The sequence below is a fragment of the Rhinoraja longicauda genome, chromosome 4 (genome assembly GCF_053455715.1).
Source record: "Rhinoraja longicauda isolate Sanriku21f chromosome 4, sRhiLon1.1, whole genome shotgun sequence".
Classification (NCBI taxonomy): domain Eukaryota; kingdom Metazoa; phylum Chordata; class Chondrichthyes; order Rajiformes; family Arhynchobatidae; genus Rhinoraja; species Rhinoraja longicauda.
This window is the reverse complement of record NC_135956.1, coordinates 12,697,763-12,716,222: the sequence shown is the minus strand read 5'-3', so window position 1 is coordinate 12,716,222 and position 18,460 is coordinate 12,697,763. Positions and strand designations below refer to the sequence as shown.

Below are 18,460 nucleotides of genomic sequence, written 5' to 3'. Positions count from 1 at the left end.
TTGTGCAGTAACACACCTACCTTTTGTGAGGGTTGCCATTTCCCCTACCACCCCTTCTGGTCGTCCTCAATCAAATCCTCGGCCACTCAATATTAAGGGCGGCACGGTGGCGCAGCGGTAGAGTTGCTGCCTCACAGCGCCAGAGACCCGGGTTCAATCCTGACTATGGGTGCTGTCTGTACGGAGTTTGTGTGCTCTCCCTGTGACCTGCGTGGGTTTTCTCCGGGCGCTCTGGTTTCTTCCCGCACTCCAAAGAGATACAGGTTTGTAGGCTAATTGGGTTGGTAAAGATTGTAAATTGTTCCCACCCTGTAGGATCGTGCTAGTGTGTGGGGATCGCTGGTTGGCCCGGACCAGGTGGGCTGAAGGTTCTGTTTCCACGCTGTATCTCTACATGTGAATGCCAAATATGTGAATGCCACAATGATCAGAAGTGGCTCTGATATACAGGGTGCATAAAGCTTCAGTGGTGATGGGTTGAAGTTTGAAGTCATGAAGTTTGAGGCTGGAAGAGGTTTTGTGTAAGTGATGTTAGCAGGCCCAAATGTAGACCTTCAAATTGATATCTCACTGGCGATCTCGGTCCAACTTGCTCCTCGTTTGTCAATACTCAATACTACTTCATTGTAAAAAAAAACTACACACGGTGAAACTCTTTGTTTTGCATGCAATCCAGTAAAGTCATGCTATACGTCAGCACAATCAAACATAAGTACAAGAGTGCAATGATTGTAGAGTATAAATAGTAGACTTCTTCTGAGAAGGACACAAAACGCTGGAGTAACTCAGCGGGTCAGGCAGCATCGCTGGAGAACGTGGATAGCTGACGTTTTGGGTTGGAACCCTTCTTCAGATTGAGTGTGGGGGGAGGGGGGTTTGAAAGCTGGAAGAGAGGAGAGCAGGACAAAGCCTGGCAGGTAATAGGTGAATACAGGCTTGCACAGACAAACCTTGCTACCTATTACCTGCCGCGTTTGTTCTGCCCCTCCTCTCTTCCGGCTTTCTCTCCTCTCCCCCACCAACCATCAGTCTGAAGAAGGGTCCCGACCTGAAACGTCACCTATCCATGTTCTCCAGAGATGCTGCCTGACCTGTTGAGTTACTCCAGCACTTGGCATCCTTCTTTGTAAACCAGCATTGTTTCTCCACTTCTAGACTTCTTCTGAGGCTGTACACAAAGAGTTGCCACGTTACTATCGCCATCTTGTAGTCCATAGTGCACAGTTACAGGATAAAGGGAATAACGTTCAGTCCAAGATAAAGATAGTCCGAGGGTCTCCAATGAGGTAAATGATAGGCCATGACCGCTCTCCAGTTGGTGATAGGATGGTTCCGTTGCCTGCTAACAGCTGGGAAGAAACTGTACCCGAATCTGGAGGTGTCTGTTTTCACACTTCTGTACCTCTTGCCTGATGGGAGAGGGGAGAAGAGGCCGTGACCGGAGCGAGACTCGTCCTTGATTATGCTGCTGGCCTTGCTGAGGCAGCGTGAGGTGCAGATCGAGTCAATGGAAGGGAGATAGACACGAAAAACTGGAGTAGCTCAGCGGGACAGGCAGCATCTCTGGAGAGAAGGAATGGATGACGTTTCGGGTCGAGACCCTTCTTCAGGCCCGAAACGTCACCCATTCCCTCTCTCCAGAGGTGCTGCCTGTCCCGCTGAGTTACTCCAGCTTTTTGTGTCTATCTTTGGTTTCAACCTGCATCTGCAGTTCCTTCTTACACAATGGGAGGGAGGTTGGTGTGTGCGATGGTCTGGGCTGCGTCCACAATTCTCTGCAATTTCTCGTGGTCTTGGATGAAGCTGTTCCCAAACTATGCTGTGATGCATCCTGATGAAATGCTCTCTGTGGACGTTGGTGCGAGTTGTCGGGGACATACCGAACCTCCCAAGCCTTCTAAGGAAGTAGAGTCGTTTATGTGCTTTCTTGGCCATTGCTTCGATATGGACAGTCCAGGACAAATTGCTGGTGTTTTTTCTCCAAGGAACTTGAAGCTTTCAACCATCGGCACCATGAATGTATACCACAGTATGTAGGAAAATAACTGCAGATGCTGGTACAAATCGAAGGTATTTATTCACAAAATGCTGGAGTAACTCAGCAGGTCAGGCAGCATCTCAGGAGAGAAGGAACGGGTGACGTTTCGGGTCGAGACCCTTCTTCAGACCAAGGTATGTGTACAGCTTCACTTCCTGAAGTCGATCACAATCTTCTTTGCCTTGGAACGGTGGTTGGCTTGGCACCAGGTTATGAGGTTCGCAATCTCCTTTCTGTACTCCGTCTCATCATTGTTTAAAATCCGGCCCGTAATGGTAGTGTCGCTTGTAAATTGAGTTGGATTTGTATTTGTAATTTGTAATTGGATTTGGAAAGCATGGAGCGACTGGGCCTATATTCACTGGAATTTAGGATAAGAGGGGATCTTATAGAAACATAAATTTCTTAAGGGGTTGGACAGGCTCGATGCAGGAAAAATGTTCCCCATGTTGGGGGAGTCCAGAACCAGGGAGGTCACAGTTTAATAATAAGGGGCAGGCCATTTAGGACTGAGATGAAGAAAAACGTTCTCACCCAGAGAGTTGTGAATCTGTGGAATTCTCTGCCACAGAAGGCAGTAAAGGCCAATTCACGGGAAGTATTCAAGAGAGAGTTAGATATAGCTCTTAGGGCTAACGGAATCAAGGATATGGGTAGAAAGCAGGAACGAGGTATTGATTTTGGATGATCAGCCATGATCATATTGAATGGTGGTGCTGGCTCGAATTGCCGAATGGCCTACTCCGGCACTTATTTTCTATGTTTCTATGTATTTGGCGGCACAGTCGTGGGTGTACAAGGAGTGGAGAAGGGGGCCAAGAACACATCCTTGCGGAGCACCAGTGTTGAGGATTGTCGTAGAGGATGATTTGTCCCCTATCCTCACTGATTGCGGTCTGTTGGTCAGGAAGGTGAGGATCCAGTTACAGAGGTGAGTGCTGACTCCAAGTTCCACGAGTCTAGTGGTGAGCTTGGATGGGATAATGGCACAGAAAGCCGAGCTGTAGTTTATGAATAAAAGCCTGATGTAGGCGTCTCCCTTATCCAGGTGTTCCAGGGATGAGTGCAGCTAGGGGGATAGCATCAGCCGTAGACCTGTTGTGGCGGTAGGTGAACTGCAGCGGGTCGAGGGCCTCAGAGGGCAGTGGAGGCCAATTCTCTGAATGCATTCAAGAGAGAGCGGGATAGAGCTCTTAAGGATAGCGGAGTCAGGGGGTATGGGGAGAAGGCAGGAACGGGGTACTGATTGAGAATGATCAGCCATGATCACATTGAATGGCGGTGCTGGCTCGAAGGGCCGAATGGCCATCTCCTGCACCTATTGTCTATTGTCTATTGGTAGACTGGATTTAATGCGTTCCATAACAAGCCTCTCAAAGCACGTCATGATGGTAGATGTCAAGGCCACTGGGTTTTTAATTTTCGATTAGTACGGGTGTCAGGGAGAAGACAGGAGAATGGGGTTGAGATAGTTCAGCCATGATTGAATGGCAGAGTAGACTTGATGGGCCGAATGGCCATATTTTTCTCCTAGAACTTATGAACATGGGCTAACAAGCTAATAGGTCCATGTTTTCAATGGCCATAAGACCATAAGACATCAGAGCAGAATTAGGCCATGTGGCCCATCGAGTCTGCTCCACCATTCGATCATGGGTGATCTATTTTTCCCTCTGAACCCCATTCTCCTGTTTACTCTCCGTAATCTTTGATGCTCTTACTAATCGAGACCCTACCTACATGAGGTACTACTTGCAGTGAAATATTTTCTGTACAAAATGAAGCCTACATTATACTGTATCTCACGGTAACATCAGAAAACGTTCAAGTCAAGAATCAAGAGTATTTTATTGTCTTACGTCCTGAAATGGATCAATTACATTCTTACTTGCAGCAGCACAACAGATATGTAAACAAGAGACAATAAATGACCAATTTGTAGTTACAATTTCTGATAAATATGATCATAAATTCCTGTCTGTTCTCTGATATTCATCCCTCTATGACATTCTAGACACTGCAGATGCTGGTTTACAAAAACAAAACTCAAAGTGCTGGAGTAACTCAGCATCTCTGGATGCTGCCTGGCCTACTGAGTTTCTCCAGCACTGGGACAATTTCTTCCCAGCTGTTATCAGGCAACTGAACCATCCCACCATAACAGTGCTGAACTACAATCTACCTCATTGGGGACCCACGCACTACCTTTGATCGGACTTTACTGGCTTTACCTTGCACTAAACGTTCTTCCTTATCATGTATATGTACACTGTGAATGGCTCGATTGTAATCATGTTTAGTTTAGTTTAGAGATACAGCACGGAAACAGGCCCTTCGGCCCACCGAGTCCGTGCCGACCAGCGATCCCCGCACACAAACACTATTCTACACACACTAGGGACAATTTATATTGATACCAAGCCAATTAACCTTCAAACCTGTACATCTTTGGAGTGTGGAAAGAAACCGAAGATCTCGGAGCAAACCCACGCGGTCACGGGGAGAACGTGCAAACTCCGTACAGACAGCACCCGTAGTCAGGATCGAACCCGGGTCTCTGGCGCTGTTTTAAGCAACTCTACTGTTGCACCACTGTTGCACCCTGCATGGTCTTTCTGCTGGCTGGATAGCACGCAGCGAAAGCTTTTCACTGTACCTCGGTACACGTGACAATGAACTAAAGTGAACACTTTGTGTTTTTTTGACCCCACCATGAACATGAGATGGACCGGAGCACAAGGAACACAACAGATCGCCAAACTCCTCCAAGTGGGAAAAACACCTCCACAAATCAAACACAGCATAAACTGCTCGCCTGCCAACGTATCGTAACCGAAAGGAATTAATCACCAACACCAAATGCCTCACCAACAAATGTGACCCAGTGACCAAACAGGTCCATCAAAATGCCCAACTTGTAGAAACCAACCCAAAGATTTTTTGTTTTCTTTTTGTAAATATAAACTGTAAAAATAACCGAATGTTTGTCTGAAAATGGGAACAAATTAAAGCGTTGCCATTGCAAAGTACGACAGCGTCAGTTTTCGTACTGGCTTGTGAACTGAGGAGGACCATATGTTTCCCAGAGATTCAAGCCCAAGTCTCTCCTTTTCTCTATAACGGACGGGAGCTGTGGTTGTTGTTTTTTTAAATAAAATGATTCCTGTGTTACTGACATTATGTTAAAAAAAATATGCCAACTGAGGACTCTTTATGGCAGATGGTAATGTTATCAGCTGCACGCACAAGATATTTCTTGATTGATTCCAACCATATGCTAAAATGTACTTGTTTCGAAAAAGCCTGGCTTTGCCAGAAAAGAGGGATTTTTAAATCATCCACGCCATTGTATATATAATTTAGTTCAGATGCATATACATATTAGCTACAGTACTGGCCAAATTGATTTTTTATTACAGTAATAAAATTTGGAAAAAAAAAAAAATGTAGACATTGTTATTTTTTTTCGATTCCATAAATATGAAGGAATCCACTCATTGACTGTCTGCGATGCACAGCGCTTAAACCATGAATACGGTTGCTTTGTGCAAATTTTTTTCTCATCCGATTTCATCTGTGAGAGACTCTCCCCAGAGGATGTGGAAGAGAGAACCAATTATATCCACAGGCTGAGTTTTCAAAAAAAAAAAAAAAAAAAAAAAAAAAAAAAATGAAGGCATCTGTTTCATGCCAGTAACCTCCACATGCAAGAAAATATAACTTTGAAGGCATCTGTGTTCATGCTCTATAGTCACAGATCTTGGGCACCATTGTAATTGCCCAGCTGCAAACATGATTTTCTGATTTCATCTGTAGAGCATCTGAGCATGAAGGCAATGTAGCAAACCAAGTTTTATTTTTTTTTAAAGGCCTCCAGGCAACTCTACAACAATTAAATGCAAAAAAAAAAAAATCATATATTTTGTGCGTTTCACATTGCTTTGCACTTATGAATCTCACCAAACCTGCCTTCCCCCCACCCCCCCACCACTCCCCACCTCCACCTTTCAGAACAGTTTCTACCGAATGTGTTTCAACAATACCTGTACGGTTCATTGCTGTGGTCGGGATTGTGGATTTTTATTTGATAACATGCACTGCTGAGGCAATTAGTGAACTCTACCGCAAACCGAGATGCCTGCACGTGAGCAAGTGCACCAGCATTCAATGGGAGATGGACACAAAGAGATGGAGTAACTCAGCGGGTCAGGCAGCATCGCTGGAGAAAAAGGAATAGGTGACGCTTTTCGGGTCGAAACCCTTCTTCGGACTGAGAGTCGGGGGAAAGGGAAACGAGGGATGCAGACGGTGGTGCAGAGAGATATAGATCAGAAGATCATGTGAGAGGAGCATAATTAGGCCATTCGGCCCATCTAGTCTACTCCGCCATTCTGCTGATCTATCTCTCCCTCCTAACTCCATTCAACCTGCCCTCTCCCCATAACCTCTGATAGTCTGACAATATAGAACAAATGAATGAAAGATATGCAAAAAGGGAGCGATGATAAAGGAAATAGGTCGCTGTTAGCTGTGGCCTAGGTTACTCAACAGAGTTTGGTTATTTTACAGGACGTTTCGGACATTTCTTCACCTAAAATAACGTTTCGCCTTGTTACCATTTTATCACCCACCTCTGATCATTTTGCAGCATAAAAACTTCACAAATGCCACTTCGAAATCAAATAAACTGCTCTGTGTTCCTAATTAAAAATATACGTGTTTCAATGTGTTGGGGTATAAAGATACTGAATTTGACTATTTTAAAAATTAAATGCCACTTCCAAATCAAATAAATTGTTTTGTGTTCCTAGTTAAAAATACGTGTTGGGATGTAAACATAGAAAAATAGGTGCAGGAGTAGGCCATTCAGCCCTTCAAACCAGCACCGCCATTCAATATGATCATGGCTGATCATCCAAAATCAGTACCCCGTTCCTGCTTTCTCCCCATATCCCTTGATTCCGTTGGCCCTAAGAGCCCTAAAGATGCTGAATTGGCCTATTTTAAAAATTAAACTGGGAAATTGTGTGATATTACAAAATGTACATGTCATTTAAAAGGTGCAAATTAAAACTTTATTTTGTTTTATTTACAGGAGGAAGAAGTGCCCTTTAATACCTGTGGGGGAAATTAGATTTTGGAGTCAGATGTATTTTTATTTCTTTGTGTTGTTTGCACTAAGGTCGTGAAATTCAATAAAATTGTTTACAGACACACGAGGTGAATGTCACAAGGCACATGTGCCGCGTGAGCTTCCAATAAATCAAGGGTGGAATCCATTTCAAAAAGCATGAACATGGAAACGCCACTTTAAAACGCAAACAAGGGACACAGATAATCCACGTGCTCGCTTGCAGCTTTGATTTTCGAAGTTAAATGCAACATTTCTGACAAACTGCAGCGTTATATTCCGTCGAGTCTCAATCAAAAAAGTGCTTCCACCACTTTCAGAACTTCTCCCCTAATTACCAATAATTGCTAAGAAAATGTCAATTACTACCAAGGTTGGGCAGGAAATATTTTTGCCCCAATACATTTTGTTGTTGTTGTAAAATCCAGCTATTTTGACCAATAAAAAGCACTTTATTTATAGGGGGCTGGCGTTAAAATATCCAAAATGGAACAGATGTGGCAGTTTAGCAGAATACCTCTTCAAACTATGCCCAAATTGAAAACAGAAAATGGATTGCTCTTTCTTTTATCACATTCATTTTCAATCGACACGTTTTCCCCTTGAAATAATTTGTGCACCGTTTCATCTCAGCGGCACCTGCCGATCAAACAGAAGCTGGACAATTTGGGTGAAAATAACACTGTATTCTTAAAAGCCATCCACATGCCCACAATTGGCAGCCGGGTCCTTCAGATGGTCCGAGATTAGGCTGGGCTTTAAATGTAGTTTACTGGATGGTAAAATGTACGGATTAATTAAAGAAGCTTTAAATTGTTACAAGGCCATTTATTTGCATCCGAGGTAACGTGATACCTTGTTTAAATAATAGCCCCCTAGGAAGATCTGACAAACATCAATTGGGTTGTGTAAGTACATAAAGGTCAACCACAGTGATACTTGTGTACAGTAATCAGTCACATCCTAAAATATCTGGCCACACACTGGGCCAGCTACGCACGCAAAATTCCAATATGCTCACGAGTAAATAATGGGTTCTATTGTGTCAACCTATCGACTCGTCACAATCGTTCCCCCCGAAACAAAAATACTTGCAGCGTGCAAAAAAAAAAAAAACCAAACAAAATCTTCAATTCAGATTCTTTCTTGTTCTGTCGCTGAATCTCTACGTGTGTTGCTGGCTATTTGAGCAACACAGCCTACATTTCAACGAGCCCACAACAGTCTCTTCAGCCACGTAACACGAGAGAGAGAATGAGAGAGAGAATGAGAGCGAGAGAGAGAGAGAGAGAGAGAGAGAGAGAGAGAGAGAGAGAGAGAGAGAGAGAGAGAGAGAGAGAGTGCTATCAAATGTATCCCATCAACAAAAAAAAGACAAAGGCTTTCTGCCTCTTCATTTCAAGAGCTTTATTGGGTTATTTTTCTGTGAGAGGCCAGACTATTTTCAGACAATTTACACATAATGAAATAGCAAATCAAGTCATTATCCTGACCATATTCTTTAGTATTCTAATGGTCATAAAGCCACATCAATAAATAATGCTTTGTTCTCCATTATCATCTCTCAGTACTTACTTTTGCACTGCAGAAAGCAGTCCCAAGATGGAATGCTGAACCCAATTAAAGATAACGACTCTAGTAATCTCACCTTTAGAAGTCCTGCAGAAACGGTTTAGGTGATGTCAGATACTGTCAAGACCAGGAATGATACCTAACCTTGTCAAAAGGCAGCTTTTCTTCGCTGTTAATCTTTAAATGTAAATTCACTGCCAGCAAGAGGAGCAGCAGATAACAGGTTACATCTTCACTCCCAGCCTTATCGATTTATGCATCTCCTCCAAACACTGAAAGCACCTATTCACAGAGATTACCTTCTGGCAGAGTGCACACCAGCACAACCGGGTTTGTATTCATTAAACACACTTCCTCGGCTTATCTGAAATAAAAGGCTGCTCGCGATGGCACATTGTGTGTGAGGGGAAGGCAATGTGCATTAGAGTGATTACAATATCAGCACGGCCCAGATGGATCCAGGAGAATAAACACAGGGTGTGTAAGAAGTTAATTGGCAACTCAAAGGGAAAACACGGACAGAGGATTAGAGAAAATGGACTCGCAGCCAACTGCAGCCTGGCAGGGCACCTGTCACCTGCTGCAAAGCTGCTCGGATTGTCAGAGTGCCGCGATGACAGTGGAACGAGTGGAACTGTAATAAAGGGGAGTAAAGAGCGGACGGGAGAGGCAGTGACATGGGTGTGAGCTATAGGGAGAGGTTGAGTAGGCTGGGTCTCTATTCCATGGAGCGCAGGAGGATGAGGGGAGATCTTATAGAGGTGTACAACATCATGAGAGAAATAGATCGGGTAGATGCACAGAGTCCCTTGCCCAGAGAAGGGGAATCGAGGACCAGAGGACACAGGTTCAAGGTGAAGGGGAAAAGATTTAATTGGAATCCGAGGGGTAACTTTTTCACACAGAGGGTGGTGGTGGGTGTATGGAACAAGCTGCCAGAGGAGGTAGTTGAGGCAGGGACTATCCCAAGGCTTAAGAAACAGTTGGACAGGTACATGGATAGGACAGGTTTGGAGGGATATGGACCGAGTGCAGGCAGGTGGGACTAGTGTACCTGGGACATTGTTGGCCGGTGTGGGCGAGTTGGGCCGAAGGGCCTGTTTTCACACTGTATCACTCTATGACTCTATAACATTGCTATCAACGTGCGCAGCCTCGGCAAGGCCAGCAGCATAATCTAGGACAAGCCGCACTCCGGTCACTCCCTACTCTCTCCCCTCTCCTCTCCCATCGGGCGAGAGGTAGAGAAGTGTGAAAACGCACACCTCCAGATTCTTTCCCAGCTCTTATCAGGCAACTGAACCATCCTATCAACAACGAGAGCAGTCCTGAATTACTATCTGAAGGGTCTCAATCCGATACGTCACCTATTCCTTCTGTCCAGAGATGCTGCCTGTCCCGCTGAGTTACTCCAGCATCTACGGTCTACCTCATTGGAGAACTCCAGACTATCTTTGATCAGACTTTACTGGCCTTATCTTACACTAAAGGTTATTCACGTTATTCCCTTTGGCATACATCTGTACACTTTGAATGAATCGATTGTAATCATGTACAGTCTTTCCACTGACAGGTGAGCACGCAACAAAAGCTTTTCACTGTACCTCAGTACACGTGACACTAAACTAAATATGGCAGATAAAATAGGCTCTGTTGCAAAACCCTCAACTAATCCTATAGCATGAAAGCCTTGTTTATAATTCTATGGACATGGCAAACTTAAATAATATTTAAGTTAAAGAAGTGACTTAAGTTGGGGAATTGAGAACCAAAGACCATAGGTTTAATGTGAGGGGGGGGGGGGGGGGGAGATTTTGTAGGAACCTTCCTGAGGGGTAACTTTTTGATGCAAAGTGTGGTGGGTGTGTGAATCGAGGAGGTAGTTGAGTCAGGATTTAGAAACATTTAGACAGGTACATTTGTAGGACAGGTTTAAAGGGATATGTGCCAAAATCAGGCAGGTGGGACTAGTACTGCTGGGCATATTGGCCGGTGTGGGCAAGTTGGGCTGAAGGGCCTGTTTCCACACTGGATGACTCAAGGACTGTTAGAATAATTTCTCAACAGACCAATTAGTGTTGGAAGGAATTGCAGTTGCTGGTTTAAGACATAAAAGCAGGGGTGACTCGTATGTTATTCATGATAATAAGTAGTCTGAAGAAGGGTCTCGGCCCGAAACATCACCGATTCCTTTTCATAAGTTCAAAAGTGATAGGAGCAGAACTCGGCCCATCGAGTCTACTTTCAATCATGGCTGATCTATCTTTCCCTCTTCACCCCATTCTCTTGCCTTCTCCCCATGACCCTTAACACCCGTACCAATCACAAATCTATCTATCTCTGCCGTAAAAATATCCATTGATGGCCTCCACAGCCTTCTTTTCTCTGGAGATGCTGCCTGACCAGTTGAGTTACTCCAGCTTTTTGTGTCTATCTCACAGTAATTATTATATAGCCGGAGTGTTTCTTTTAAATTCCTAAAAAGCAAGCAAGTCACAAACGTTCATTTTCTAGAAGAGTTAATTGCTGACATTGGCTGGTTATACAGTATTTCATTTCTTTGGCCCTAATGTATAATAGGTGTGTATTGACAGGGGTAAGGCCTCCATACTCACAGCTAGCTACTGAAGCTAGCCAGTGGCCTTGTTCTGTTTGATCACCATGTAAATATGACCCCATTCAACACTTAGCTTAAACAATTGCCCAGAAATAAATTGAACTGATGTCTCTCCAATTAAATAACTCCCATACTCATACCAAACCCATCTATTGTTGGTAAGACGTATATAAAATAAATGTGTAGGAAGAAACTGCATTGGCTGGTTTAAACCGAAGATAGACCACAAAAAGTTGGAGTTACTCAGCGGGTCAGACACAATCTCTAGAGAGAAAAGGAGTAGGTGAGGTTTCAGGTCGAGACCTTTCTTCAGACTCAAGTCAGACCCAATCTGAAGAAGGATCTCGACCCGAAATGTCACCTATTCCTTTTTTGTAGAGATGCTACCTAACCGCTGAGTTACTCCAGCGTTTTGTGTCTTTTTGAGTCATAGTGATACAGTGTGGAAACAGGCCCTTCGGCCCAACTTGCCCATACCGACCAACATGTCCCCGCTACACTAGTCCCATCTGCTCGCGTTTGGTCTATATCCCTCCAAACCTGTCCTATCCATGTACCCGTCTAACTGTTTCTTAAAAGTTGGGATAGACCCTGCCTCATCTACCTCATCTGGCAGCTTGTTCCATACACCCACCACACTTTGAGTGAAAAGGTGACTGCTTAGATTCCTATTAAATCTTTTCCCCTTCACCTTAAACCTATGTCCTCTGGTCCTCGATTCACCTACTCTGGGCAAGAGACACTGTGCGTCTACCCCGATCTAATCCTCTCATGATTTTGTACACCTCTATAAGATCACTCCTCCTGCGCTCCAAGGATTAGAGTCCCAGCCTACTCAACCTCTCCCTCTAACTTTGTATATAAAAGTTTGGGATGGCAATATTAAACTCATTGTTGATGTGTACTTCAGTCCTTAGTAATAATCCAACCTTATCCCCATTTCAGTGGGGCATAAAAAATAAATTTGTTAAAATTTAGAACCATTATTACCATTAGAGTTTAAACAAAACATTTGTATTTAACATTACACATTTAAGGTGAAGGGGAAAAGATTTAATAAGAATCTGAGTAGTAGCTTTTTCACACAAAGGGTGGTATGGAACAAGCTGCCAGAGGAGGTAGTTGAGGCAGGGGACTATCCCAACTTTTAAGAAACAGTTGGACAGGTACATAGATAGGACAGGTTTGGAGGGATATGGACCAGGTGCAGGCAAGTGGGACTAGGGTAGCTGGGACATGTTGGCTGGTGTGGGTGAGTTGGGCCGAAGGGCCTGTTTCCACACTGTATCACTCTATGACTCGATTCCTCTGCTTATACGGAACTTCATTGGATTACACAAAGTAATGCACAATGGGACTGCTCTGCAGATTGAAGGATTGTTGAACAGACTTGATTTTTTTTTAAAGTGATACAAGTCAAATAGTATTTCCATAAATGTAACTCTGGATGAAATGTAATTTTGCTTTGTCTTGCAGAAGTCAGACTTCCAGCACGAGCTCCTCACTAGGGGTTGCTGTTCCTTCTCCTTCAACATCCACATTCTATTACTGTATCCTGCACAGCTCCATAACATGTGTAGGAAGGAACTGCACATGCTGGTTTAAACCCAAAGATAGACACAAGAAGCTGGAGTAACTCAGCGGGACAGGCAGCATCTCTGAAGAAGGGTCTCGGCCCGAAACGTCACCCATTCCTTCCCTCCAGAGATACTGCCTGTCCTGCTGAGTTACTCCAGCTTCTTTGTGTCGTCTAACAGCCTCATAACTTGCAGTATTTATAAACATCGAAAATCTGCTCAGTGTCGGCCAACACGTTTAGCGATGCAAGCAGTCGAAACCACGTCAATTGCTGTAAAAAAAAGTCGTGCAAGAAAAATAAATGCTCTCAGCTCCCAAAAAATGATGAAAAAACATTTAAATGAAGATCCCCACCCAATAATTTCTGTGGAGGTTTGTTTCATAAAGTCCGACTTATTTCATAGATTTTCTGTAAGCTGCAAGTCTAAAGCCAAATTTTGCTGTGATATTTTTCACTTTAAAAAAAATTAGTAAATGACATGTACCTCCAGTTTCCCTCCTCCCTTAGTTCCCAGTCTGAAGAAGGAAAGGGTTATGAAGTTAGAGAAGTCAATATTCAGCTCAGTCTGAAGAAGGGTCTTGACCCAAAACATCACCTATTCCTTTTCTCCAGAGATGCTGCCTGACCCACTTAGTTACTCCAAAATGTTGTGTCTATCTTCAGTGCAAACCTACATCCACAGTTCCTTCCTACACAAAGTGAATGACCACTGCAGGTATTTTAAAATTTGGGTCCCATTTTTACATTTTTTTTAAAAAATTGGACAATTGAGTGAAAATTTATTATTTGAGATATGCATCTCTGGAGAAAGAAATTTATTCAAACATTTGGAATAATAGCAACAATAAAGGAGGCCTCTTAAAAACGACACACATTCTTTAAAAATAGTGCAAAAGCAAACCATTTAAAAAAAAATTAGTTCTGCAGTATTTTCCTGTCTCTGTGACCAGCAATGAGCTACTGATCCGAAGAAACAGAAACAAACTTCATTGAAATGTTTTCGGATGCGACAGGTGGGAAAGGTTCGATGGGCTGATAAATGGATTTCAATACAAAATGTGTTCCAGTAATATCATTATCCCAAAATAAAAAGCTACAAAATAAAAAGCTACAAAATAAAAAACTTCTTTCATACAAAATGCATTTTTGAATTTGAACTAATTGAGCCAATTAGTGGAAAACATTAATTAGGCAAAATAAACATTGAAAATGGAAAACAAGTGCAGAATTTCAAAAAATGTATTTCCCACCACTATTAGATAATAGACATAGAAACATAGAAAATAGGGTGCAGGAGTAGACCATTCGGCCCTTCGAGCCAGCACCGCCATTCAATATGATCATGGCTGATCATCCAAAATCAGTACCCCGTTCCTGCTTTCTCCCCATACCCCCTTGATTCCGTTAGCCCTAAGAGCTAAATCTAACTCTTTCTTGAATACCTTATAATGCTTATCTAAGATGTATCTAGTGCTTATGTATAGTGATACTTGTACTGAACTGTACACAGAAATAAATTTCACTGTACCTCGGTACATGTGGCAAATAAAGTACCATGATTTTTAATATAATTTCCATTATGCAGCATGGCAAATCTAATGTCCATTAAGAATAATATTCTCATTATTTTGTTCACAGGCTGCCAAAACATAAACCTCAGGTTCTAATCCATTTCCATCCTGTGGCAATGATCATGAGAACTAGCCTCCCCAAACCTGCATGTTCTAAGTCACCTTTTATTTAAGTGATAAGAGGATCTTGATCACAGCACATGACAAGTTCCCACACGACAAAGACCCCGGGCTTATAATTGAAATCCGAAGCTTCAAAACAATATATTAACCTCCCATTTAACAACCAAAAGATCTCCATTAATGAACTGCACGGGGAGGGTGGGGGGGGGGAATCATCAAAGTGGATCAAAAGATGATACTGACAATTGTGACAACTTATGTTTTTCACATGCAAAACTCCAGATGCCAACTTTCTTTCAGTTTGAGCTGCTCGCCACTAATGCGCTCACCAAGGATCGCAATGAATTGGCCTTTGAATTGAAAGCTCTGCATTTTAGAATGCATCTCTGGTAAAAGGGGAAAACAGGATTTGACAGGAAAGGGTGGTCAGAACTAAGTGCCCTGCAACTCGCTCTCCAGGCGAGGCAGTTTCCCCAATGCCCCTACTATTCTCTCACCACTACATTGCATAATTACAAACGCCAAAACAAAGCGTCCTGGCTAACAGGATTAGGCGCTGAGAATCGATCCAACAAAAGGTCCAGCGCCGAGAAAGTTAAATATTAGTTGATAATCAAATCCCATCGAGATCAAACAAGTCAATTGAGATTCCTCACACGGCGTGCCAGCATTTTGCAAGTGAAATTTCTAATTTTTTATTTGTTGCAAAAGCCCAAATAATGACCAGACAATTAATTTTGACAGTGGGACGGTGGTTGACAACAGACCCACCGATTGCACTCGAAAGATCAAATTACCCCAACGGCACACAATCTACAGAATCACCTGCAGAAGATTTAGTGTTAGTGTGTAGCACACAATGGCAGTTTTCTCTGGGGAGGGTTTTTAAACGCCTTTCTTCAATTTCACCAAAGATTAAAGACATGACTTTAAGTCAGAATTGCACGATTTGATTCCCCTCCTCCCCCCCCCCCCCCCCAAATAATAAATAAACGACCAAGGCAAATGCAAGACCACTGAAGACAGGGAGAGAAACGCCACACTCGTTATTTTGCAGCTTGAAACGCCCCGGGGAAGTGAAAACCGACGCCGGCGGTGCTTTTTAAAGAGAGTCGAACACACAAAACAATTTTTTTTTGAAATGGCAAAGAACTCATCATACATACTCACGTTGGTAAGGTGCAGAGATTCCAACCATTCGGTACAGGACTTCCAAGGGCTCGACCCACAAAATAAACAAGCGGAAATCAACACACACAAGTCTCTTCCCCGCAGCTGAGCAGATCCAAGTGGACACCAAGGGCTGGAAACTTCAAATCTCACCAGCTAGAAGAAGAACTGTTGCCAACTTCAGAGACGAGAGGGCTGAATCTCTTTGCTTTTGTTTCAATATATATATATATATATGTGTGTGTGTGTGTGTTTTGTACACATATATGTATATATGTGTGTGTGTGTGTGTGTGTTTCGTACACATATATGTATATATGTGTGTGTGTGTGTGTGTCTTGTACACATATATGTATATATATGTGTGTGTGTGTGTGTGTTTTGTACACATATATGTATATATGTGTATATATGTGAACGTGTTCTTCCTTTGGATGCCTGCAACACGATTGTGGCCACGATGTCAGATCAATAGCCCAACTCCAGGCACCCGCCCTGCCTGGATGTGCACACACACACACACATATACACACATATACACACACGAGATACTCTTGTTAGCAGCCAGCAGTAGCAGCGACAAGTCCTGTACGACAAGCAGCTCGTCTCTGGAGCCCGGTTCCTCGCTCCCCAGGTGCTGGGTGGGTGGGGTTTTAGCCGGGGAGGGGGGGTCGGGGAGGGAGGGAAGGAGGGAGGGAGAGTTGCAAAGAGGTAGAGCAGACAGAGAGAGACACAGAGAGATGGATATCTGCGCGGCCAAGCGAGTCAGGAGGTCAAAGCCATGTTAAACAATGAACTGGCGGAGTGTCATCTGCTCGCTCCCTCCCCTCCTCCTCTCTTTCTTCTCCCTTCCCTTTGGGAGCCGAGGGGGGAATGATGATCCCACTGTGTGTGTGTGTGTGTGTGTGTGTGTGTGTGTGTGTGTCTGAGCCCGGCTGCACGGTGTTCAGAGGCGACTAGCCGCTGCCTCCCCTCTTATTCCTCCTACTGCTGCTGCTGTTGTTGCTGCTGCTGTTGTTGTTGCTGTGCATCTTCCTCTTGCAGCATTCGGGCTGGGCTGGAGCACTTTCCTTCTCTGCCATCTGTTCCAGCGAGAGTGAGTGAGTGTGAGAGAGAGAGAGAGAGAGAGAGAGAGAGAGAGAGAGACTGCTTCCCTTCCCAGTGCCTTCTCTGCTATGAACACTGGGCTTTTTCCACAATCCAGCTCCTCCAATTCTGCACCATAATCTCCCTGCTGTTGGCTTATTTCCAGTCTTTTAGGGTTTCTTTTTAAATGCTTCTCCTAACATTCAACCAGCTTCAACGGCTGCATCCATGCTACATTTTCCACTCTGATTTTATTTTTTAGGGGGGGGGCGTTAATTTTCCATGCAAAATATAAAACGTGCACGATTTAAAGCTTGAAAATTGTCTTTTATGGGTGTCTTTTACATGCATGCTTTTAATTTTTTTATTTTTTAAATTTTTTGCACAGTTACCTCAGCTATGCGAGGAATTTCACCGAGGATAATTCAGTGTGGAGGCTGTGGTTTAATGGTTTAGCTGGAACAGCGATAGGGTGCTGGGCTGGGAGAGAGAGAGTGTGTGTTATTAGCTAGGCTGTATCTGCACTCGTCCCAGCCCGTCAAGGGAATCTAATGCCAGGCGTTTCAGTCTCTAACCCCCCCCCCCCCCCCCCCACCTCCCCTTCTTTTCCCCTTCCATAAGTTCATAAGAATTAGGCCACTCGGCCCATCGAATCTACTCCGCCATTCAATCATGACTGATCTATCTTTCCCCTCCTAACTCCATTCCCCTGCCTTCTCCCCAGAACCTCTGATACCCGCACTGATCAAGAATCTATCTCTGCCTTAAAAAATATTAATTGACTTGGGCCACCACAGCCGTCTGTGGCAAAGAATTCCACAGATTCACCACCCCCCTCCCCTCTCCTCCCTTCACCTCCCATCCCTTCCCTTCCATCCCCTCCCCTCCCCTCCCTCCCTTCCCCTTCCCTTCCTTCCCCTCCCCTCTCCTCCCTTACCCTCCCCTCTCATCCCTTACCCTCCCCTCTCATCCCTTACCCTCCCCTCCCCTCCCTTCACCTCCCCTCCTCTCCCTTCCATCCCTTCCCACCCCTTACCCTCCCCTCCCTTCACTTCCCCTCCTCTAATTTCACCTCCCCTCCCTTCACCTCTCCTCCCTTCACCTCCCCTCCATTCCCTTCCATCCCCTACCCTTCCCCTCTCCCCCCTTCCCCTCCCCTCCCTTCACCTCCCTTCCCCTTCCCTCCCTTCACCTCTCCTCCCTTCACCTCCCCTCCACTCTCTTCCATCCCCTACCCTTCCCTTCCCCTCCCCTCTCCTCCCTTACCCTCCCCCTCTCCTCCCTTACCCTCCCCTCTCCTCCCTTCACCTCCCCTCCACTCCCTTCCATTCCCTACCCTTCCCTTCCCTCCCCTCTCCTCCCTTATCCTCCCCTCTCCTCCCTTCACCTCCCCTCCCTTCACCTCCCCTCCACTCCATCCCCTATCCTTCCCTTCCCCTCCCCTCTCCTCCCTTCCCCTCCCCTCTCCTCCCTTCCCCTCCCCTCCTCCTCCCTTCACCTCCCCTCTCCTCCCTTCCCTTCCATCCCCTCCCCTCCCTCTCCTCCCCTCTCCTCCCTTACCCTCCCCCTCCTC

At 44.6% G+C, this 18,460-nt stretch overlaps 1 protein-coding gene across 2 annotated transcripts in view; it reads right to left on the bottom strand.

Moving 5' to 3' along the window:
- runx1t1 (RUNX1 partner transcriptional co-repressor 1) overlaps nt 1–16,959 on the bottom strand; it is a 136,350-nt gene extending 119,391 nt beyond the window's left edge. The window contains exon 1 of one of the 2 annotated variants that reach the window (XM_078397204.1): nt 15,802–16,959. In XM_078397204.1, coding sequence (XP_078253330.1) covers nt 15,802–15,829 — 28 coding nt within the window. In that variant the 5' untranslated portion in view covers nt 15,830–16,959. Of the gene's footprint in view, nt 1–8,817; nt 9,064–15,801 lie in introns of those variants that run through there. The other variant, XM_078397206.1, reaches the window with a different exon arrangement.
- Between the last annotated feature and the right edge of the window lie 1,501 nt (nt 16,960–18,460).